This window comes from Ictidomys tridecemlineatus, chromosome 9 (assembly GCF_052094955.1).
Source record: "Ictidomys tridecemlineatus isolate mIctTri1 chromosome 9, mIctTri1.hap1, whole genome shotgun sequence".
Taxonomy (NCBI): domain Eukaryota; kingdom Metazoa; phylum Chordata; class Mammalia; order Rodentia; family Sciuridae; genus Ictidomys; species Ictidomys tridecemlineatus.
In genome coordinates, this window is record NC_135485.1 from 98,004,352 (window position 1) to 98,030,437 (window position 26,086).

At 34.8% G+C, this 26,086-nt stretch overlaps 1 protein-coding gene across 2 annotated transcripts in view; it reads left to right on the forward strand.

The window, feature by feature from the left end:
* Nucleotides 1-26,086, forward strand: part of Ppa2 (inorganic pyrophosphatase 2) — a 72,715-nt gene that overhangs the window by 18,128 nt on the left and 28,501 nt on the right. For both annotated transcript variants that reach the window (XM_078021852.1, XM_005339805.5), the window contains exons 5-7: nucleotides 2,457-2,576; nucleotides 9,688-9,774; nucleotides 24,118-24,244. In XM_078021852.1, coding sequence (XP_077877978.1) covers nucleotides 2,457-2,576; nucleotides 9,688-9,774; nucleotides 24,118-24,244 — 334 coding nt within the window. The remainder of the gene's footprint in view (nucleotides 1-2,456; nucleotides 2,577-9,687; nucleotides 9,775-24,117; nucleotides 24,245-26,086) is intronic.

Here is a 26,086-nt window from a genome sequence, read left to right on the forward strand (position 1 = left end):
CTCAAATTCTAGGAGATCAACTTTTTTAGATTTCCCATATGAGTGAAATCATGTGGTTCTTGTCTTTCAGTGCCTGGCTTATTTCACTTAACATAATGGTCTCCAGTTCTATCCATGTGTTACAGATGGCAAGATTTCATTTTTTTTTATAGTCGAATACTATTCTGTTGTGTATATATACAACATTTTCTTTATCCATTCATCAGTTGATGGAAACTTAGGTTGTTTACATCTCTTGGCTTTTGTGAATAATACTGCAATGAATATGGGCATGCAGATGTCTCTTCCATGTACCAGTTTAGTTTCCTTTGGCTATATATTCAGGAGTTTATTGCGGGATCTTATGCTAGTTCTATTTTTAGTTTTTTGAGTAAGATCTCTACTTTTTTCTGTATTGTACTAAATTACATTTCCACCAACGGCACACTTGGGTTCCTTTTTTCAATATCCTCACTAGCACCTATTATCTCTAGTGTTTTTTAAAAAATATTTATTTTTTAGCTTTAGGTGGACACAATATTTTTATTTTATTTTTATGTGGTTCTGAGGATCGAACCCAGTGCCTCACGCATACCAGGCGAGTGAGCTACTACTTGAGCCATATCCTCACTCCATCTGTAGTGTTTTTGATAATAGCCATTCTTACTGAGATGAGGTGATCTCTTTTTGTGGTTTTGATTTGGATTTCTCTGATGATTAGCATTGTTGAGCATTTTTTCATATACCTACTGGCCATCTGTATATCTTTTGAGAAATATTTAGGTCTTTTGTCCATTTTTTAGCTAGATTACTTTTTTAATTAATTAATTAATTTCCTGTTATACGTTCTGGATAGCAACCCCTTTGCAGATGTGTTGTTTGCTAATATTTTCTCCCATTGTGTAGTTTGTCTTTTCACTCTTTTTATTATCTCTTTGCTGACCAACAGCTTCTTAGTTGGATGTAATTGCATTTGCCTATTTTTGCTTTTATTGCCTATGTTTTGAGAGTCAAGTCCAAAAACATTGCCTAGAATAGTGTGTAGTTTCCCCTCCCCCTTTTTTTCTTTTTAATAGTATCTGGTCTGACATTTAAATATTTACCCTTTTTATGTTGCTTTTGTGTAACTATGAGGTATCAGGGTTCAGTTTCATACTTGCAAATTGGATATACAGTTTTCTCTAATAAAATTTATTGAAGAGACTGTCTTTGTAACATTGTGTTTTATTGGCATCTTTGTTGAAAATCAGTTGACCATATACATGTGGGTTCATTTCTGGGCTTTCTAATTTATTTTACTGATCATTGTTTCAGAATTTTTTTGTTAATATCATGCTGCACTATTACTTTGACTTTGTGGTATAGCTTGAAATTAGGTGGTATCATGCATTCACTTTTGGGGTGTGTGTGTGTGTGTGTGTGTGTGTGTGTGTGTGTGTGTGTGTGTGTGTGTGATTTGCCTTGGCTACTCAGGGGTATTTTTATGGTTACTTCTGAACTTTAGGATTTTTTTTGTATTTCTCTTTAAAGCAATGACTTTGAAATTTTGATAAAGATTGAATTGAATCCAGTTTACAATTCTTTGAATAGTGTGGATATTTTAGCAGTATTTTTTTTTTCAATTCATGAACATGGGATGCTTTTCCATTCACTTGTGTCCTCTTTGATTTTTTTCCAAAAGAGAAATCAAGAGAACAATCCCATTTGCAATAATAACAACAACAAAACAAAAAACCTAAATTACTTAGGAATAAACTTCATCAAGAAAGCAATAGACCTGTATGCTAGAAAGTGTAAAATGTTGATAGCGTATAGAAGTGCTATTGATTTTTTGTGCTGGTTTTGTATCTTGTAACCTTATTACATTACTTTATTATTCTAACAGATTTTTGGTGGAATCTTTAGTCTTTTATACATATATGATTGTATTACCAGGAAGCCGAAATAATTTCACTTCTTCCTTTCCTATTTGGATGCCTTTTATTTATTTCTCTTGCCTAATTGCTATTGGAAGGACTTCTGATGTTTTGTTCAATAAAAGTGGCAAGAGTGAGTATTGTTGACTTATTTCAGATCATACAGGAGAAGCTTTCAGTCTGAGAATATAGTGAAAATCTTTTCAATAACTCAAGATTGTTGGTAATAAGAGGCCCAAGATGAGTAACAAAAAAGCAAGTTGATTAATCTTTATTTTCTTGCCATTTCAAAGATTTTATTTTTTGTGTTAGAAATAATGGAATTTATGAATAGTTTAATTCCTAAACATATAATTAGTTGTTTCCTTTCCAGACAGCTTTCTCTTACACAGTGCTGTAAATTAGTAATAAGAACTGGCTTTATTTTCAGTCACCTTTGATTATTAAGTTGGAATATGAAAATTTAGTTTGAAAAATGGCAGATTTAAGAAATACTGTTTGGGTATAGGAATAATCATTTCACATCCCTCTCTACCTTCTTTTCCCCTGTGATCTGCTTAGATAGCCACCCAGGAGCCATTGAATCCCATTAAGCAAGATGTAAAGGATGGCAAGCCACGCTTCACGCCGAATATCTTCCCTTACAAAGGTTTTATATGGAATTATGGAGCCCTCCCTCAGGTAACATTTTTGTTATAATGGTAAAACTTTTCTGTCTTCTGAAAAATTGCCCTGTAAATCCTGTGAATTACTTGAATTTAAATTGGTTCTGAGGACATGTCAGTTTGAGAGATTTGTAAATTTAAAAGTTTTTAATGTGGAGTTTTATTGTATCAGTAAATTTTGTTTCAAATCATATATATGTCTATATTCAAGTTTTTCGAGTACGAGGCATATAGAATGCTCAAATTTGATATTTTGAGCACACCTCTTTTTCTGGGCTTGGCTATTGTCAGTGAAAAAATTTTAAGCAAGGCTTTATCTGTAGTCCTTCCTTTAATTGTGCTTTTGTACACATTCATATCTGATATGATGAATTTTATATTTTTAAATACGAATCTTTTAGGTTATAAACTTTTTTTCAGAACTCATTATAAACAGATGACTTGTATTAGTCACTGTTTTGCATTTACAATTTCCTTGAGAAAACAATGAAAATGGGGACTAATATTGATGGAGAATTTTTCTTATTGTTTTTAATCCTTTCTTGCCCCTGTGTCCTCATTCTTATTAAGCAGCAACTCTTCCAGATTATTTAGTGAGTAGAACTCAATGTGCTGGGTCCAAAGTCTAGATTGTGAAGAAATAAAGAAGCATTTGCTTTTATGTTTATAGAACCCTTTGGATCATCTGTATGGAGATTTAATTTTTATGTTTTTATTTATTAATTTTAATATTATACATTAAATCCAAAGATGCTACTGGGGAAATATATGAGAAGGGGATGGGGGTTCAGGCTTAATCTATCCTGGAAAACAGCTGCCAGTGTAGAATAAACATTCACAGGGAAAGAAAAAAGAATTGTACTCTTTAAGAGCCGCCAGCCTCTGATGCAGTCGGACCACCCACTTGGTTAAATTTTTGGCTGAAGGGGAGCTCCTGAAATGATGTGCTAAGAATGAGAAAGTCTATGGAAATCATGAAAGCAGGTTTTTTGACTTGCCAGGTGCATAAACAGACATTCTGTTTAACCCAACAGTTCAAGGTTAAACAAATCTGTAAAGCCTATCGGGTACTGAGAGAGAGAGCGTATGGATCAGGGGATGGCCAAAGAAGCCACTGAATCAGAGAGAGCATAAACAGGCATGTAAAGTAGAGTAGTTGAGGGAAAACTAAAATTTATGTATTTGTTCATGTCTTTAAACATGTGTTAAGGATTTACATACTCCGCAGTATATCAGATGTTGGGTATTCAGACAGATGAGATGCAGATATGCAATCAAGGCAGCATAGTAATTGGCTAACTGTGAAAGTGGGAATCATTAGTGACACAACTTTGGGTAGGATGCTTTGTGTTCTGTGTCTCACTTTCTTCTGTAAACTGGAGAACGTAAAATGCTTATTGCCCATAGTTGTGTTGAGGTGATATAAGTTTGTTATATTAGAATCCTGTGTAATGGATGCTAATCAGTTATAATTACTATTATTATTATTATGACCAGTACTTCCATTATCATCTGGTCCTTTTTCTGAACCTATTTACAGTATGAATAGGATGATTCCCAGCTAAGTCAATAGTTACAATGTAGCATAATAGGTGCGACTAACACTAATTTTATTATTTTATGATGGAAAAAAAATAAAGCAGATCTACTGACAATAGGGAAGGAGTGAGGCATGAAGGCAAAAACAAAAGAAGCTTACATACTTTTCTGTTTAAAGTCATGTTAAATTTTTGTGTTCCTCTACGTTTGAATTTTCAAGATGCTCTTTTCTGTTGTGATATTAGACTGTTAAATGCAGTAGTTCTCAGATCTAAGGAAAGTAAGGACACTGAACATCGAGAGCAAAAGCAGTCCAACAAGAAACAGCAATTGTAAGGGCTGAGGTAGGAGGAGGACAGTGTGGCTAGAACGGAAGTGAAGGAGAGGAAGTAGACCTGCATTCTCTCTGCCATTTTTAACCAGAGATCAAATTGATCTTGCAATGTGTGTGTGTGTTCGAGCATGCACATGCTCACACTCCTGCATGTGCATGAACACTGTAAACTGCATGTGTTCATTATCTACCAAGCAAAAAATGACTAAATTCAACATGTTTTTCCACAGTCGAAGTCATGCATATTGGTTAAGTGAAGAGATAATATAAGATAAAAGCCAGCCCCCAGTCCCGTTTACCTTTTTGATGTTATCTGTGTCTGTCCTCCTCTCTCTCCTCTTCCTCCCTTTCCCTCACTCCCTGCTGACACTCTGATGTATAGGCGCACTCCCTCCTCAGGCCTTCCCAGCTACTGTGTCCTCTCTTTGGAACATTTTCTCAGATATGCATATGCATATACCTCCTGAAATGTTTGCACAAGTCACCTTCTTCATAACTCGGCCACATGAACTCATTTTTGCTTCTATATTTTTTCCTCCTTTTCATAACATCTACCAAAATGTAACCTACTATATAATTTCATTATTTATTATGTTTATTGTCAATTCCTTCTAGCCAGAATGAAGATTTCACAAGAACAGGGATTCTGTCAGATATGTTGATGGATATATTCCAACTGCCCTGCTTAATGCCTGGTACTGAGTTGATGATCAATAAATATTTGTGATGATAATTAATGCATTGTATGTGTTTAGTTTCATAGGCATATATAACTATTGGATTTTGTTCTTTCTTTCTGATTTGCCTTGTAACAGCAGGAAATTTGTCAAGAGCAGTTACCAAGCCAACTGCTTGGAAGAATTTAAACAATAAAATACTGTTTAAGCAGAAGTATCTGTTTAGCTTGTGATTCATTGGTACGCTGTCATTTCAGAACTTCAGCCATCTAGATTCTCCCACATAGTGCCTTCTCAGAGTTTGAGTTTTCTTTTTTTTTTCCTTCCCCCAATTTATTTATAGTACCCAGTTATAATTATTCCAGTGTTATATCTCTCTGGGTGAATATTTAGAATATTTGTCTAGATAATATTATTAAAGGATTAAACTTACTTTAAAGTCAAGATTTCTTCAGTCAATATAATTCTCATAGGTTTATTATTATAAATTTGATTTATTGACCCCCTCCCAATATTATACAGCATAATTTATCAGTTTTAGAGCCCGAAACAAGTGACTAAATCTCTTTAGGCCTGTTATTCTGTATGATCATGCCACTACACCACAAGGATACTGAAACACACCAGTAGAGAATTTTCAGCTCCATATCGAGTTCTCAATATTAGCTCAATGATGCCATTGTTGCTACTAATGGTAAAGGGACTGTTAAAGACTCTTGCTTTAGTTTGAAGCTGAAAAAGAGCATGTAAGTGGTTGAGTAGCTTTTATTTCCTTTAACTTCATGATAGGAAGCCTGATTAATAAGGAAGGAATTCTCAAGACCCACCTAAATATACAGCTTTGTGTAATTCAGTGATTTTTCAAAGAGATCTAAGGACCCAAGCACAGTGATTAAAACATACCAGATAATATTTATAGATTATAAGATAAGGGTCTCAAGACACTTGCATGAGGATAAATAAGGTGTGTTTTAAGCTAGATCAATAACATTCCAATTTATTCATTTTCATATTGTCATGCTTTGTGTATCACTTTATTTTTCCATCAATAGGTTGTTTATAGCTTTTTGTTATGCCTTTCTTGAGCCCTTTTTAATATTTTTCTGTATCCATAGAATGTATTTCTAGGCATATAGTTATGAATCAAATTGTGAGTTATATACCTCGCTTATTTACCAAATTGTTTACAAAAGAAGTTGTAGGGGCTGTGGCTGTGGCTCAGTGGTAGAGTGCTTGCCTGACATACTTGAGGCACTGGGTTTTATTCTCGGCACCACATAAAAATAAAATAAAGGTATTGTGGTCATCAAAAACTAAAAGTATATACATATTTAAAAAAAGAAGTAGCAAATTATGCAATGTGCATCATAGTGAACTCCACTTTTGTGTATATAATGCACAAAAAATTTAAAATTTAAAAAATGAGTAAACAGAAGAAGGAGCAGTAGAGAAAAAGGGTCAGGAGGACAGAGGAGGGGTGGAAAAGGAACATTCTGGGGGTTAGAATGGAGCAAATTATGCATGTATGAATATGTCAGAATGAATCCCATTATTATGTATAACTATGGTGAACTAATAGAAACATTAAAAAAAAAGTAGCAGTTTACACTCTACCTGCAATACAGAAATCTTAGTAGTAATGCAGTGGAAAATAAAAGAAAGAGTTGACCATAGGCATAGAGAAGGACTGATGAGAGCAGCCACCCATGAGACTGTGAGTTTCCCTAGGAGGACTCAGCCATTGGAAGGAGGAACAAAAAAGAAAAGGTACCAGTTGTTACCAGTTTCATGTACCCTATATCCTAACTAGTATTTAGTATTATCAGATTTTATTATATGTTTGAAATCATGTTGCATTGTGATTTTGATTTATATTTCTTTGGTCATTGTCTTTTAGTAAATTTACAAGTCATTTATATTTCTTTTTCTCTGAATTACCTGTTCATGTCTTTGGACCATTTTGGTTGGGTTACCCTTCTTATTTAGATGTTCAAGTCATTTTTTAAATTCTGCATACTAAATGTTATCAGTTTTATTAATAAATATTGAGATTTTGAACTTTCTCTTGACATTTCTTCTCAAGCTTAACTGTGCTTGTCCAGTTGTTTCTCTGCCTAGTTATGCATCTAAAACTCCACAAGAGGGCATGCTCAAAGTTTAGTCAAGATTTCTTCTGATGAAATTATATTTTCAAGTAAAATTGAGGCCATTTAATGTGTATCTTTGGCAATAAATCTAAAACCTTGGGCTGGGGAATATAGCTTAGTTGGTAGAGTGCTTGCCTCGCACACATGAGGCCCTGCATGTGTTCAATCCCCAGCAGCACACACACACACACACACACAAAACAACAACAACAACAACAAAAAAAAAAAACCTAAAACTGTTAATAATAAATTATTAAAGGCAGAAATGGAAATAGGAAGAATCAGTCTGGATATGTTTGCTGGTATGGAAAATTGTGAAGAAGTGGCCCTAAAGTCAACAACATTGTATAAGTTAAGAATTATATACTTGTATACTTATTTTCTCAATAGCAGGAAATAAATTGGTAGACAATATTGAAAGTGGAGTTCTCAGGGGAATGCAGACCAACAATCAGGACCCCCCCAACCCAAACCAGATCCTATACAAGTTATAGGAAGACAATTTTTGTCTCCATATAAAGATGGGCTTTCTTAAAATTAACACTGATCAAAATGGGCTAAATTAGCTCATGAATTTGTAAACACCCTATTCACTGGTTGTGTTAATATAGATTATGCATGACTACTAACAATCACAGAGTTTTAAGGCTAGGATATACCTTAAGATTTTCTTATTTGAGTCATTCTTTTTTTAGCTGAAGAAACTGAGATGTAGATGTCTTAGTCAAGGCAGTTTGTGGCTGAGGTAGGATTAAGATCTAGTCGTCCTAGCATATGGTGGTGTTCATTCTGTGAGGAGGAGTGAGGTCAAAAGGGGGTCCAAAGAGGTTCCCAATTAGAGAAAAGGAATGTCTCAGATATTTTCTGATTTTTTTATATAAGTTGTTGAATTTCAGTTATGCCTTGATCCCATATTGTTTTCCCCAGCACAAATACTATACCATGACACTATCCAGGGTAGGATTTCCTATTGACTGTGTCCTATTCATTTCTATTTCTGGCTTGGAGTGGGTTCTATTGATTAGATGCCTGGAAATAGGAAAATAATAGCAGTAATGGGAAGAGTAGGGGAAAAGAGAAGCTCCACAAAAATAAACTTAGGAGATTCTGAAAATAAGAAAGGAGATTTGAAAGATGAGAACCACAAAATAGAATTGTTATTGTTATCAAAATTTGGATATCACAGATAATGAGTGAGAGTATGGATTCTAATTTCATTCTAATCTACCATTTAGAAGCTGTGTGAGCTTGGGCAAGCTGGAATGCTGTGTTTCAGTTTGTTCATCTGAAAAATAGGGTTAATGGTACATTCCTCACAAGTTGTGTGTGTGTGTGTGTGTGTGTGTGTGTGTCTGTCACCTATATCCAGTCTGTAAGATTAGCACAGTCGAGGTAATGAAATCTTGTTGAACATGATTCTCTTTAAAATAAGATCGGGTCAGTTTATTCCTAGATGTACTATACTAAGTACTACAAGTAAAATATTGGAGTTTATCTAGGGTTGTAAGTCAGTGTCCAGTTTTAGTGATCTACATAAAATTAGAGAAATTAAACTTAGGTGTTCTGAAATCCAAGATAATTTTGATAACAACCTTGAAATGACATAAATCTCTTCATCTCTTACAATGTAAATTGAAGACAAGTTTAGCAAACTCATATGATTCCATTCATAATCAAGTAATTATGAAAATTTGGGGAAGCAGTAGTGCCTAGGGGATATCTAAACTTGATAGCCAAGTTCTGTTATGCTATTTGTTTATTAAATGCAACATGAGTTTTGTAGCCAACATAATAAAATTTTGCCAGTAAACTGGAGAGTTGACATCTTTGCATACTTTTAGCAAGATCTTGAGATATAATGGCAAAGATAGAGGATTTCTTTTTTAATGGAATAATGTGAGACAAAAGTAGGTTTGTCTTTATGTGATGGATAATGTCTTATTTTTTTCATTTGTGAAGGGAAAAGTGTGTTTTTGATGGTGGAAGTCATTTGAAGAATAGGAAGCTTATTTTTTAACACGGAAAGCTAGATCCCTATGCTGTTACCATGTCAGAGGAAGCAGTGAGTGACAGAAGCCACCATTGCAGCATCAGTGGAAACACAGAAACAAGGGCCTAGACAATGAGAACATCCAAACCGAAACTCTGAGAGTGAATGTGAATTTAGTCACTGACTAAACTTGGAAGACAAGTGTGTCTGGAAATACCACCCACTTTCAGAAGGATGAAAGACAGAAGAGAGGAAATACTATAAATCTGTTTTAATTATTATGATGCTTAGGGACGTACTGGCATGTTGGCCTTGAGCCTATGTAATTTCTGAGAATTTTTGCTTTGCATTATGACTGGCTGTAAAACTTCATGATCATTTGGAAAGATTAAGATACATTACAGTGAGTATTAACCTACATTTCTGCTTTTTTTTTTTAGACTTGGGAAGATCCCCATCAAAAAGATAAGAGCACAAACTGCTGTGGAGATAATGATCCTATTGATGTTTGTGAAATAGGCTCAAAGGTTTGTTTTATAGACTGTGTTAATTCTAACATGTGTTTTGTTTTATTCATGCCATAAAATTTCATTTTAGCCTCTAGTTCTTCCATTCTGCAAAGTTTGAGCCTCATGATTCCTCTGATCCTCAGTCTTTTCTATCTTTACTTTCTTCTCCATAAACAGGAGAGAGTAATCTATAGCACACAGAATCCAGCACACTGCCTGATTCTGTTCCCATACACATTGTCTATGGCTGGGCTTGTTCCCATACACATTGTCTATGGCTGCTTTTGCACCACAGGGACAGAGTTGAGGAATTGTAGCAGAGGTTTGCAAAGCTTGAAATATTTACCATTGACCCTTTACAGAACAAGTTTGCCAAGCTTTGTCTTGCTACCTGGCTATTAGCCAAACAGAAACTTTAATACTGATGAAAGCTAACTCTGGTACCCTTTCTTTTTTGTACCTCTTTCCAGTGGCTAAGTCCTCTTAGGAAAACTCACAGTCTCATGGGTGGCTGCTCTCATCAGTCCTTCTCTATGCCTATGGTCAATTCTTTCTTTTATTTTCTATTGCATTTACTACTAAGATTTCTTGGTATATGCAGACACTTAGCTCTTCTTACTCTGTTCTCATTCCCAGCAGAACATCTCATCCTTTATCTTGTACAGTTTGTGGACACCGCAGATAACTCCCTTACCTTCCCCCTCAGACCTGAGCCTGCAAGTGTTCTTTGTTCCCTCCTTCCACTTGTGCCCTAAATTCTGGCCATTCTCCATCTTAAATGCTGATATTTTCATATCCTTTTGCTTTTCTGTATTTATTATTGGCTATTTCCCCTTTACACAAAGACTTGTGAAGAGTTTGCAACACTCATTTCCTTCTCCTTTTTCCCTTATAATCTTGAAATCATTTCAAATTGTTTCCATCTCCCACTTCCCTCCATGATTTCAATGAAACTGTTCCCACTAATGCTACCTGAGAACTTTCTTTGAGTCAAATTCAACAGGCTCATTTTATAGGCTCTGTTTAACTTGATTTGTTTTAGCATTTTATATTGTTAACTTCACCATGTTTCTTGAGTTAAAGTCACTTCTGCTTTGATTATACCATAATAACTGGTACTGTATCTAATCATTCTGGTTTCTTCTTCCTGGCTCCTTTTGAAGTGTTCTTTTCTTCTTCCTGTGCCTTAAATATTGGCTAGGCTGAGGGTATGTTCTTGTCTGACTCCTGTTCTTATGTAGGATCTCTCTTGGTGTGTCAGACCTTTGGATTCATGGTTGTGCTCTCAAGTTGTTAACTTCAGCTCAGATCTATGTGCTTACCTGCCTCTGTGTGCACTTGGATGTCTCCTAGGCTTCTCCATCTCCTCATGTTCTAAACTGTTTTCATTATTTTCCTCTCTCTGATTTACTCCTCTCAATATTTGAGTCTCAGAGAATGACATCTCTTCTCCTTCCTTTTCCATTTCCAGGTTCTTAAGGTAGAAACTAAAGGGTTATATTTTCTCAATCATTCTTTGCTTTTCTTTGTTCAGTTAATCATGAAATATCGATTCTGTTTCCAAAAGAGCTTTTAAATCTGATTCTTTCCATTCACATTGCAGCTAGCTTTGTCTTGTCCATTTTTGTATCTTATTTGACTTACTCCTGAAATTAACCGGTTTCCTTGCTTAGTCTTATTTTTACAGCCATCACTGATTCCAGACTCTTATCCTGCTTTACTCTTTTTAATACCTGTCCCCTACCTCTTTTTCTGGTTTCCTTTCTTGCCACTCCTTGTTTCCATACTGCCATTCAGTTGTGCTGGTCATCTTTCAGTTCCTATTGTGCATCTGTTCTCTTGGGTCTAGGTCTTCATTACCTCTATGAAGAATGGAACATTTCTCCTCCCTTCACATTATTTACTTCCCTATTATTTTCACTTCTCTTCCAATCACTCATCTTCAGATCTCTGCTCAATTATCATTCTTCTGGGAGGTTTGCCTTGGTGTTCCATAAACTGCTGTAATCACTGTTCGTGCTTCTGAAGTGCTAACCATGCTATGTTGTCTAGGTGTCCTCTGTATGGACTGACTGCAAGCTTAGGGAGGACTTGACTCATCATTGTGTTTGTTACTAGTGTGGAGCGCCATGCCTGGCACATAGCAGGTACTTAATTTAAAGAATGCCAAATAGGACCATTATCTGTTGCGCTCTTTTAGTTTAGATTAAATCCACTGTTTTTGGAAACTCACACTAGCACATTGGATGAGGAAAACCTATTGTTCTTTGTTTACTAATATTATTTTGTTGCGCTTCTCTGTTTTCTTTTTCATCTTCTTCATTTTCTGTATTCCTCCTCCTCTTCATCCTCCTCTTTTTTTCTCTTCCCATACTTCTGCCTCCTTTTCTTTTTCCTCTCTCTTCTCTTTCCATCTTTCTTGTCCCTGTTCCAACTTATATTTCTGGTCTTATATAAAGATAAGTTAGAATTCATATGTGCATGACTATAATTCCTCTCACTGTACAGCAGAAAAATGACTGAGTAGTAAACTTTTTTCCCCAAACTTAAGCTATAGTTTTAGGAATTCCATTTTTTAAATATTTTTCTTTCCAGAGGGTCAGCAAAGTATGTATAAAATAAATAGATTAGAAGGAAGGAGGATAAAATATTTTAATGAGTACCTCTGACCCAGATTCACATCACATTCCCAGAATCTTATTTGATAATAATAACTAAATAACATTGCACTGATCAAAAGATTATATATTAAAAAACCTATTCTGAGGATCTAATCCTGGAGGCTGTTTAGTTTATACTTAGTACAAATTATTAACCCATTTTGTCCCATCATCCCAGATGTAGAACAACTGTAAAAACTTAAATCAAGCAACAAATGTACCACTTATGGTAATTTTTAATAATATTTGAATACTTTTTGTGTACATTGAGTTGAAAACTTGGGACTTAATGGGTTAAGTCAGACTGATGTTATGCAAGGACTAAGTGTGAGTGAAAAGAATAAATAAAAGTGTCTTATTTTCACCCATGTAAAAATATGTCACTGTATATCTAATTAATGAGATTGTTATCTAGAAGAAATCATACAAAAACATTAAATCAGATCAGTTGGTTCAACTTAGTAACACTAATTTGTTACCAACAGAAAAAAGAAATAACTCTCAGAAAACTTGATACAAGTTTTTAAAATAAATGTGTTAAAGTCACTAACTATGCTGATAAAACTAATTATTTTAAGTATAAGTGATTTTTAATGCAGTATATATAATTACCACTGAAAGCATATTTTTACACTTTATAAATTTTGGTAGATAGTAGGTATGTAATACATAATTATTGAAAAATATATTGACTAATTGTTGTTATGCTTTGTGTAGATGCAGTATTAATTATACATGATTAGAGTAGTATACTTCAGTGTAGACCAGAATATTGTGATTTACAAGGGAAATTATCATTAAAAAAGAGCAGGGGACGTATACTAGAATATAACATTATTAGAAGTCTTACAAAAGAGAAATGAATTCCTTGGCACTACAGTTGCCAGAAAGTAAAATATTTTCAGTATATTTTACAATTTATAGTTTTGTGGACCTGACTACGACTTAAACCCAATAAGTACTAAAATATTGGGGTTTTTGTTGTTGTTGTTGTTTTTGTTTTTTTCTTCTTCTGTAAGAACAAATTTCTTAGTTTTGTCTGGTTTTGTTTTCATATTTCACCCAGTTTTCTTCAACATTTTGGACTTTTTCCTTCAATATGCAATATATTAAAACTTATATTAATGTAAGTAAAACTAAGGACAAATCTTCCCTTGCAATCCTGCTACCATAATAAATTATGTTTTTTTCCTCGTTTGCTTCCTCCTGGGATAAACATATAAATATTTTGTGTTTATTAGACATTTTTCCAGTGTATTTTTGTTATAGAATTTATATACAGAAATTTTTATGAATGTAGCTTTTCTCTTTTAATTTTTTTTGGAATAACTAGAGGTATCTGGTGGAATTTCTAAAACGATGCCCCAATGATGTCTGTTCTAAACCCTGGAGTCTGTGCATGTAGTGAGATGTCACTCCCTGGATTATGTTATTTATCAGAACAGTTTAGAACAGGGTAGTTATCCTGTATCATCCATGTAGGCTTATTGTAATTACATGAACCCTTAAAAACAAAGTTCTCTGGAAGTGGGCAGACCAGAAAGTGAGAGGTTTGAGTAAGTAGAGCACATCCTTTCTGTTAAAAGATGGCTGAAGGGAAGGTCAGTGAGGAAGAATGCTGTCGACTTCCTGTTGCAGAGAGCAGTCCCTGTTTGACATTCAGCCACCACAAAAAATCAAATTTAAGTAGTTTGTTGTTTGATTTTGGCTTGGTAAGGCCCTAAGCAAGAAAATCCAACTACGCTGTGCCTGGACAGAAACTGGAATAATAACTTTATACTGTTTTAAGCCTTTTGAGTTTATAACCATGCGGTAGCAGAAACCTAATTCAGAGGATAGCAGGCTTTAAGCAGTTTTACTTTCCATTGTATTCTTGGATTGATTGGATCCAGGTGAAGTTTAATCTTATTTGAATTCTGAATCAACATAGAACTTTTGTTATAGACACACATTGTATTCTGCTTATACAAAGGTCCTGAGAGTTGGCACTTGGTCAGTGTGTACCAAAATCCTTGTGGAGCCAGAGAGGAAAAAATTACTATCTATTGAAACCTCTTATGCTCTTGTTTATTTATCTGTTGTTTCCTTGGCTCTCTGCTTCAACTCTATGGGGAATAAATGATATAATCTTCATTTTACTGTTGAGAAACTAAAGCCAAAATATTGTGTAAAATAATTTATCTCAGGTCACTTCTTGGAGAAAGAGAATTCAACCCCACAGATTTATGAGTTTAAAAATCCTGACCTTTGAAATTTTTCCACAACAGCCAGAAAAGTTAGTAATATTCTTACTGTGATTATACCTAAAACCTTTGAGGGATACCTATGCTTTTATTTTGGAATCTCAATCACTTTCAAACATGTTGAACTATATTATTCCCACAGAATTGGTAATAAGATCTATTATATACGTTCATTCCCTCAGAAGGGTAGGCTGATGGGAGAAATGGGAAAGTAGACTTCTTATAGCAAGAGCAGTTTATTCTTTTAGTTAACAAGATTCTCAGTCATAATTGTTCCAAAAAAAGTAATAAATACACAATCACCATCTAAAGAATAAATCTTGGTTAGGGGCACCCCACTTTCTTTTGTGCATAGTCATGAGAAGAGTGCTTAAATCTGCTGCAAGGAGCATTTTGTAGAAAGTCTGTTTTTAACACCACATTAATAGGCAAAGGAAAAAAGCCAACTCCTGAAAGTTGATAATAGACTGAGAACCACAGACATAGAGATTTTTAATATTATGTTTTTTGAGGGATTATGTATTATTCATTTGGTGTCTGACAGAAGACTAAACATTATACAGTCAGCATAAATTTGTTGAATTGATTTAGGTTGAATTGATTTAGATTGAACTGAAGTGTAGAGGTTTCCTAAACATCTTTTCCAGAATTTTTGATTTGAGTTTTCCTTTCCAGTTTCTAAAGGTATTGTAGCAGAGAGGTGGTTTGTTTGAAATAAAACTACCCCTTTCTGTTACCTTTGAGATCAAAGTGTCTTATAATTAAATGAAACTTGATGTTCTCCTGGACATGCTTCCTGCTTGCCTTATAACCCATAAAAAATCTGATCTGTGTTTATGCTATTTGAAAATTCAAAACAAATTATATTTGAGAAATAAATAATATTGTACTTTTAAAAAGTGTATATGATTCCCAGGAATTCTAAAAGACACCTCTCCACCAGCTTCAACACTAGATAGATAATATATACCTTCAATATATAATGTTGAACTGTCCTGGAACATCCCTGGCTTCCTTCCACTAGATGCTGATGATGCTTCCTCAATGGTGAAAATCAAAAATGTCTCTAGACATTGCTAGATGTCTCCCAGAGGGAAAAATCTCTGCTTAAGAGCTATTCATCTGGTACATCAGTGAGTTAACCAGTGTAGCCAGCTTTTCACTGGTAACTTGAACATTTTTGTTTTATTAAGGATCTTACAGTTCTTTGTATGGTGGCCTCTAGAAGCCTTGTAATCAAGTCTACTTGCTCTGGGTCTTCTGCGAGGGTGCTGGATGCTGGTTCAGCCTGATTCCTTTTCACCAGATCTTCTCTGTATATGTCCTCTTTAGAATAGAGAACCACCACCACTAAACACTTTCCTAGGCAGCTATAAAATCTTTCCGTGAAGTACTTCCTTCAGTTTTAGTACGTGGCACACTTGGATCTATAAATATCACCCATATTTTTATAAGAACTTATCAAATCTTCCTTTTGGACTTGGGAATCTTAAGTACTTGTCAGATCTTCCTTTTGGACTTTAAAAATCTGGAATTTATGAAACCACAGTCCAGACTTGAGGGCAAGTACTTGAAATATTTTGTGATTACAGCTGATGAGAAGCATGACCCTTGGGCTAGGAGGGGGATGGGAAGGGTAGAGGCAGCCTTTTAAATCTCAGACAATTGAGACCTAAATTATAAAGGTAAATTCTTTGTTAATAATGTCACTTACTATGATCAGTGATGCTGTTGTATTTCTTTCACAAATGTGGCTTTAACCTTTAACCCCTGGAGGCTTGTAAAAAGAGCAGCTGAGCTGATCAAACATTGGCTTGTGTGAGTTCCTGCCAAGATTAGTTCAGAGGATCCCCTATTTAAGTCTGCATGTTTCCCATTGCCCATCTCCAAAACCAAGAACATTCAGAGCCTCCAGGAAGCTTTCCTTAGTTTCAAAGAGAAATGTTGGAGTGTATGAAGTTCACCTTAACAGCCAGATGCAAGGAAGATATGCTTCTTCTGTTAAGACATAGAGAAGTGGATTAAGAAATCTGGGGTTTGGTATTTCTGTAATGATCCTAACAGCAATAGTTACATGCCTTTTTATAGAATTAGATCACTGCAGGAAATGACATATGAAATGCCACTTGGAAATCTGATTCCCTACTTTTCATTTTTTAGGTGTACTTGAAGGGCAAGCTTTTTTTTTTTTAACATACCTTTGCCAACAAATTTGTAGTTATACACAATAAAATGATGATTAACAGTCTGTAGGGAGGGAGACCTAAGGGATGTCAGTTGCTCATTTATGAAAATATGACAACTATTAAGAACCACCTCCATTAAAATTTAATTTGGGATTAAAAATTTTAATTGATATAAAGCTCATAACAGGAAGTTAATCATTTGAAAGGGTGAAATAAATGAAGAGGCATTTAATTCAGTGTTGTACAATCAATCACCTCTATCTAGTCCCAAATATTTTCATGACCCTAGAAGGAAACCCAGTAGCAGTCATTGCCCATTCCTTTTTCCCACTCCCACATGGCCTCACAACTACTAATCTGCTCTACTGATTTACCTATTCTGGATATTTCATGTAAGTGAAACCATATAATATGGAACCTTTCATGTCTGGCTTTTTTCACTTAGTGAGCTTTTGAGAGTCATTCATATTATAGCACATGTTAGCATGTCACTCCTTTTTATGACTGAATAATATTCATGGAATATTTTTCCATTTTATTCATCCATTTATGAGTTGATGGACACTTGGCTTATTTCCACCTTTTGGCTATTATAAATACTGCTTCCTATGAACATTCACTTACAAGTTTTTGTTTGAATACCTACCTTCCTAGGAATAGAATTGTCAGTTCATATGGTAGTAAGTTTAACTTGTTAAGCAGTCACCAACCAGGTTTCCACAGCATTGTCCATCCTCACCCACAACATAAGAGCATTCCAGTTTCTCCACATCCTTAGCAAATTTCTTATTTTCTGGGGACTTTTGTTTGTTTGTTTGTTTCCTTTTTTTTTTTGTTTTTGATGATTGTCATTCTAGTGGGCATGAATGGTATTGTAAATAACTTTTACTTAAAACAAGTTTACATGTCTTATATTATGTGAAGCAAATGTGGATAATTATTACTATTATTATTATTATTTTAAACATTTAATTTTTAGTTGTAGTTGTACACAATACCTTTATTTTGTTTATTCATTTTTATGTGGTACTGAGGATCGAACCCAGGGCCTTGCACATGCTAAGCAAGTGCTCTGCCGCTGAGCCACAACCCCAGCCCTGGATAATTATTTTATCCAGGAAAGTAATACATCTATTTTTTAAAGTTTTATTTATATTTATAAATGTTACATTTATAAATAAAATTATTGAGGTATAATTGGTATATAATAAATTATGTTGACTACATATTTAATGTGTACAGATTGATGACTCAGCATAAGTATATGTAAAATGATTACCAAATCAAGAAAAGGAACATTTTCATCACCCCAAATGTTTTCCATTCCTTTGTAATCTCTCCATCTCCAACCTCCTCTGCCCTCAGGCAAGGACTGGTCTGCATTCTCTTACCACAGCCTGGAAAAAGCAGAAGCTTTGGCTCAGTTTTATGTGAATTGCAGGTCTTTCACTCCCTGGCTCTGATTTCAGGCAAAAATTACAACTGTTGTTAAGTTTCAGTGTCCTCATTTCTAAGGTGGGGCAATCTACCCTGCACAGTACTGTTCTGTGCTGTGAAATAAAATGATATACATAGAGGGAACGGTTTAGTGCCCATATCACCATGTTTGGTAAATGATTACTTCCTTTTCTGCCTTTGCTCTTTTCCCTTTTCCTTTTATGGATTTCACTACCCTCATCTGGATGATCCTCCCTAATGTAGATCCAAATCAGCTCTGTATCCATAGTATCCAATAGTCTGTGACTTCCCATCTCCTCTCCTTTCTTTTGCCACAATCTTGCCCTGTTGGAGAACCTACTCTGACACTCTGTTCCAAGGGCAGATCAGTAGTGCTGGGAAAAGGAGGGTACAGAGGTGAGAACCAATGCACACAGTGTTGACGCCACTTATTGAAACTCACATGTATTCTGTCTTATGATATTCTCCTGGCCTAGAGTATGTAAGTCTCCCAAATTGTTGTGCTCAAATTCGGGACCCCGAAAAGACCACCAGAGACCAAGATCGATGTAAGCAGCAAAGAGGTGTTTATTGCAAGCTAGCTCGGTCCTCTGCGCACACAGCAACTGGTGATGCTGAGAGGCCCCAGCCTAGGGTTTGCAGCAGTTTTATACACTCTTTGGGGAAGGTAGGGACTTCACATACATCATAGCATCTCTTAGCAAATCATCACACACCTCGGGAAAATAATAAAAAACAACTCTAAAATATGATTAGCACATTGACTGGCAGGAACAAGTTGGGTAAGGGTGATTGGTTAGTACAAGAGGGGGATTCGTTTGAACTGATTGGTTTAAGCCACGAGGGGAGTACATGCTGAACTACATGGTTTCCCAACATGTTATCAACCACCATAAACTACTGGGAGGGTCATCTGGCATCCCAGTTATTTTTTCTTTCTCATGCTGATTGGGGGTTGCTATGGGTCCTCACCTAGCCTGACTGAGTCAAGGACACCTTGTGCTGTAGATCTCTCCTGTTATTTATAGATAAACAACTCAGCAGGGTGGGTATGTGCCTAGGGGTGCTCTGTGGGTTAGGACAAGAGTCATGCTCCCTTCCTTGGACAGGCTTTGCTCTGAGGCAGAGGCTGGTTTCTCAAAATAAAATAGCAAATCTTTAGGAAGAGGAATTCATTCTTTTTTATATACAGTGCCTAACATATTTCTGTGTACTTAACAGAAGCTAAACATGTGAGAGTCTGGTTGATATAACTATATATCTACTCCTAAAAATGAGATTTCCATTTATTTATATAATCACATTAATCTGTTCTGTAAATTACTTACAGCTTCATGCACATTTGGTTCAAGATTTTAGGATCATTTTGTAAATATTCTGAAAGCATTTATTTGACTTAATGTTTTTAAATCATTTTTTTTCTCAAATAATTTCAGAACACAGAGTGACTTTTTTATGAATACCTTATTTTCTAAATGCAAAGCTGCATTTTGAATCATGAAGAAATCATGAAGCATGTGTTCAAATTTCAGCCTTGCAGTGAAATTTGATAGCTAACTAAATCTTTAAAATTAAAAGGATAGGACCTGGGGATGTGGCTCAAGCGGTAACGTGCTCGCCTGGCACGTGCAGGCTTGGGTTTGATCCTCAGCACCACATAAAAATAAGAATAAAGATGTTGTATCCACCAAAAGACTAAAAAATAAATATTAAAAAATTCTCTCTCTCTCTCTCTCTCTCTTAAAAAAAAAAAAGGATATAGAAAAAATGCAGGCATTGGCAACTCGAGGGAGTCACTGAAATACATTCTTCTTCCAGGGATGCTTTACCACTGAGCCACATTCTCAGCCCTTTTTTTTATATTTTATTTAGAGACAGGTTTTCGCCACATTGCTTAGTGCCTCCATAGTTGCTGAGGCTGGCTTTGAACTCGTGATCCTCCAACCTCAGCCTCCTGAGTCACTGAGATTACAGGTCTGAGCCACTTCACCTGGCCAAAATGATTTTCTTAAGCACATGGAACATCTGCTTCCACATCTTGCTCTGTTTAAGGGTTTTTTTTTTATATAAAATATTTTAAAAATATCTCATAAAAAGTGTTGTTTATATCTTTAACATTAATAATTTTTGTTGTTATTCATTTTAATGTTTTGCTTTTCACTAGTAGTTGATTAATGTTGTTTGAAAAAAAAAAAAGTATGATGAAGCAATTTAAAAGGATTTTGAGTACACTTTCCCTCCCAAGGAGCTGGAGCCATGTTCAGATTATGTGATGATGTATGTATGTGAGTTTACATTTTATAATGAGTAACAGGTTTAAATTATCTACTTCCTTCATGCCATATTTTCAAAATATATGAATTATGATTTTACTTATATAAAGTGATTTGTTTTGATTTTTTTAAATTAATTGTGTGCTTAGTAAAATTACATTATTTAACTTTTCAACTTAAATATTGACTATCATGTGAACCTTTCTGGGTAGCATTAGAGAATGAGTTTTACTTGTACAGAGAACTTCATTTCTTCTCAGAACAACAGGAGGGTTATTGCTTTGTGAACACAGGCTGCTTTGTTTCTCTCATCTCCTCCTTTCTCTGACTTTACTCCTTATTTGTCTTTGATTCTCATTTACCTATAGATTTTCTTGGTAATAGAACAAGAACACACTCAACTGTGCAATGTAATTTCCACAATTTCTGAGCTTGTTGGTAGAATGAAATCACAGGTTTTATTTCAAATTCTCATTCTTCATAATGTAGCAGACACAGACAGAGAAAGTCCCTCCAAAACTGAGAAAGCAAAATATGGATGGGAGGATCCAGCTATCAGGCAGCTTCATATTGTGTGAGAACTCTAGGAACACTAAGTGGGAATATTGGTTCAAACCTAAAGGTGGTTGTATTATGAGTGAACTTGAGCATCTCTTTTTTTTTTTTTTTTCAGCAAGCTGATGGAAGTCTAGAATTACAGATACCTACCACAATCTGGCACAGTTTAATCTGCTTTAGATAGAGTGAAATCAAGTGCCAAAAATCATCACAGAACTTTCAGAGCCATCTCAGCAGCACCAGAGAAGGGCAGGGAAAAGTATGTATTGTTAGCCAAAGAAAAGCAATGATTCCTGCAGACCACTCAATTTGCCCTCCTTACCAGGGAGCTTTAGCCAAGGGGCTATGGACAATCGAGGTATTCCCTCAAACCCTCCTGAAAACATTTAAGTACTACCCTGTTTACATAATATAACTATAAAACTGGTGTGATTCTACATCATGTACAAGCAGAAGAATGAGAAATTATACTCCATTATATATGATGTATCAAAGTACATTCTACTGTCATGTATAACTAATTAAAATTAAATTTAAAAATTTAACAATTAATAGTAAAGAGTCTAAATACTTGTTGCCAAGATATTTGAGATGGAGAGATTTCTTACTGGGCCTTTCAGTTTTGGACTCTGCCAGATATAGTAAACATTCAAGCTTTGACTACAATGACCTCTGAATGTCTCTGGGTGTGGAGGTAGTAACTACACCAGCTGTCTCTCTACTAGGTTGTAGAGCTGTGTATTCAGTTCTTCACCTGCCTAGCTCAACTTTTTTTTTTTTTTTTTTTTAATAAGGTTCCCAGAACTCAGGTTGTTATGCCTAACCAAACTGACTTTGACCCACCCTCCTCTGGCATGAACCTCTCTGGCTCCAATGTGTCTATGGCATTTCCAAGTGCTTAAATGTTCTTAGGAAGTTTTGAGTATCTCTTTATACCATTAAAGGTTGCTTTTCATTTTTTATCTGTGAATTGCCTTCATGGTTTCACATTTTTCATTGAGTCTTTGGTGATGATTTTTTTAGTAATTTTTAATAGCTCTTCGCATATAAGAGATCTTATATTTTTTGTTTACATTTTTTATTATTAAACTTTTATCAATACATAATGTAGCCAAGCACAGTAGCCACAGCTGTAATCCCAGAGGATCAGAAAGCTGAGGCAGGAGAATCACAAGTTCAAAGCCAGCCTTAGCAACTTAGCGAGACCCTGTCTTAAAATAAAAACAAAATAAAAAGGGTTGGGGTTGTGGCTCAGTGGTTGGGTGCCCCTGAATTCGATCCCTGGTACCAATAATTATTTATATTCGGTAAAATGTACCCACTATAGGTATAAAATTGACTTTGGACAAATGAAACATTCACATAACCTACTTCTTCTAGTCAAAATATGGAACAAATCCATCACTTCAGAAAGATTCCTTTTGGCCCTTTGCAAAATCTCTTTGATCCCAGGCATTCTAGATTGGTAGTGTTTTTTTAGAATTTTTGATACCCTTATATATGATCTTCCCCATCCTGTAATATTTATTCTGTGTCACTGATCTTGAGCAATTTGATTATTAAGTGCTTTTCTTTGTTTTGGTTTGGTTATTTTTTGTTGTGGAAGGGATTGTTGTTTTTAGTGCTTTCCCACTCTTGTACGTTTGTACTTTATACCAATTTGGGGGGCTTTTTGGACATTTTTCTTCAAATATTTTTCTGCTTCTTTCTTAGTCTAGGATTCCAATTATACATAAGGGAGTATGCTTGATGTTGTCCTGCAGGTCATTGACATAATTAATTTCTTCTTAGCCTTTTTGTCCTTGATCTTCACTTTGGAAAGTTTCTGTTCCCACACCTTTTAACTTTCTCCTTTTATAATGTTTGTTTTGTTGTTAAACATATCTAGAGGACTTTTCATTTCAGATAATGCATTTTTTTCTGCTCTAAGGTAGAGTTTGCCTTTTTTAAAAATATTTTCCATTCCTCACCTTCACATTTTCATATTTTTCTTTGACTCCATGAGCATTTTTACAACAGTTGTTTTAAAGTTTCTGTTTGACAATTCCATCATCTGTCATGTCTTGATTGATTTCTGTCAGGTGATTTTTCCCCCCCTGTTTAGGGCTTACTTTTTCCTAATCATAGGCAGAATTTTGGCTGTTTTGACTGTTATGTTATTGAATAGATTTTGTTTGTCTTTAAAGAATTATTTGTTTTGGCAGGTGGTTTGCGTATGGACCATTTCAATTGTTTCTGGGTTTTTAGAAAAAAACAAACCCAACTTTCTTAGGTCAGGTCTAGAGTAACCTTTACTGGAGAGCTAGTTTAGCTCTATCATTAAGGCTTGCCACTGGACCCCCTAGTGAATGTTGGTCATGCTGAACACATTTTTCTTGGGCATTGAACTCTTGCTCATATAGTTCTCTGGAAGTTATTGGTCTCATGGAGTCTCAATTCTCAATACACAGGTCAGTATTACAGCTGTCTCAAAGGATTCCCTCTGATTTCTGAAGGTCATTGTCATCTCCAGTACTGTGCCCCACAAATTCCAGCAGACTCATCTTCCTTGATTTATTTATATATATACACACACACAAACAAACACACACGGTCTGAATAGTGTGTTGAGCAGAAAACCAGGGCAGCCACAGGCCTCTCCTGGTTTGTTTACTTCACTCTGGGGTCACAGTCCTGCACTGCCTGTTGCTCAGTGTCTGAGAAGAGTGATTTTGTATATTTTGTCCAGTTTTCTGAGAGGACAAGTTTGTTTTCTTTTTAACACATAATTCCATCATGGGTGGAAGTGAAAGTTTTGAGATACATAGTTTTAACTTTTAGGACTTTACAAGATATTCTTTATGATGGTTTTTACATTTTTTTTAGTTATTGAAATTTTTTATTAAATTTCAGTCTATAGAGCCTTTAATATTTCCTATGCTTTTTCTGATATGGATAAATTCTCCAAAGTTTTGTAAATGTTGAGTTTCTTTTCCATTTGAAGGTTCTATCTCCTGGAGAGGTTATTCATGTGAAGATCCTTGGAATTTTGGCTCTTATTGATGAAGGTGAAACAGATTGGAAATTAATTGCTATCAATGCGAATGATCCTGAAGCTTCAAAGTTTCATGGTAAGTCTAAAACTTGTCAGAAAATTAAATAAATGAGTATGTCATTGATATTCTTAGAGCTTAATGTCATTGGAATTCTTATGACTCATTTAAAATACAGTTTATGTATTTGGGAGTTATATATTTGGTGTTTTATTCTCTTTTCATGGAATGTAAAGGGCAATTCAATATGTTTTCTGAATAGTATCATAAAGAGAGAGCAAAAGATGTAGGCAGACACATGATATTTTTCACTAAGCAAATATATTCTATGATTACCCTTATAGAAAAGGTCCTCTCTGTCTCTTATTCCCTCTCATTCTCTTCCTTCTTCCCTCTTTTTCTTTCTTCTCTCCTTTCTTCCTATCTCCTACTTTATCTTACTTCTTTTTTCTCCATATGTTCATAGTTCTTTTGAGTGTTTGCTTCTATTTTGTAAACAGTGTGTTTATACCTCTATTTCTTAATCCATATATTTTCCTTTCCCCCCATTTTTTCATATATTTTTTTTATTGACTCTAGTTGCTACTATGAAAAGACATGGAATTTAACTTCTTGAACATTTCTCAATTGTGTTATCATATTTCCTCTATTATCCTAGTAATTCTAAGTATTATACTTCAAGCTGTATTGTTCAGTGACCACAAACAGTAACTCTTGATTTTTGCAGTATAGAACTTAGGACATTGAGATTTCACTTGTATATTTTTCTCATGGTTAAATTAACTACCTTCTATAATATAGAACTTCAGAAATGACTAGAAAGATGTAGTTTTCTTCTCTGCCCCTTATGACCCAACTTCTCTCAGCTGCACTTCTTGTTCTACGTGTCAAGAGTTATAATGTTTGGGGATCTACCTCAGTGATAGAATGCTTGCCTAACACGTATGAGGCCTAAGGTTTAATCCCCAGTACAATAAGATAAAAAAAATGAATTTATAATGTTCAAGTTATGTTCTTTAATTCATGTTGTGTTTCATGGTTGAATATGAAAATTAAAAACTAACATCATTTATAGCATCATTCTGTAAATATTAGTCATAAAGATTATCATACCATCTGTTAAATCATCAAATTTGGACAGACTCTTCTGAATCTGCTGGGTAATTATCTTGGGGTTTCTTTCCATTGCTTTCCTGGGTGACTTCTACTCCCTCTTAGATTCTATCCTTTTTTTTTTTTAATCTTTCTTTTTCATGTTGGTGGTGTACATTTTCCAAAAGTTTTTACAGAAAAATTCTACAGAAGATTATGAGTTAAAACACTTGTCATTCATGGCATTTTTGGTAGACAGATAAATAAAGGGAAAAATTAAAAATGGAGGTAGGGGGGTGCTGGGGTTGTGGCTCAGTGGTATAGAGTGTTTGCCTAGCATGTGTGAGGCCCTGGGTTCGATCCTCAGCACCACATAAAAATAAAATAAAGATGTTGTGTCCACTGAAAACTAAAAAATAAATATTTAAAAAATTTTTTTCTCTCTCTCTCAAAAAAAAATGGAGGAAGGGTAGCCATCTGGAAGCTTTTTTTAAAAATTCTATCATTTTCTGAGCATGTGTATAATATAGTAATTTAGAAAATTTTTCTATATATTTTATTTTTATTTATAAATCTTAAATATTTATAGTACCCTAAAAAAGAAACTATTATTTGGCATGGTTAGTATAAATTTTTCTTCTATGGAAAGTTAAGACATCCAGTTTATACATAAATGTATCCTTTTTTATATATGTGTGTGTGTGTATGGTTTTTCTTAAACAATATTAATATAGACACATTTAAGCTGTGATTCTTAAAAAAAGTGTCAGAATTTTTTCATTTTGTGTGTATGTGTGTATGGGTGTATGATGAAATAACTTCTTTGAT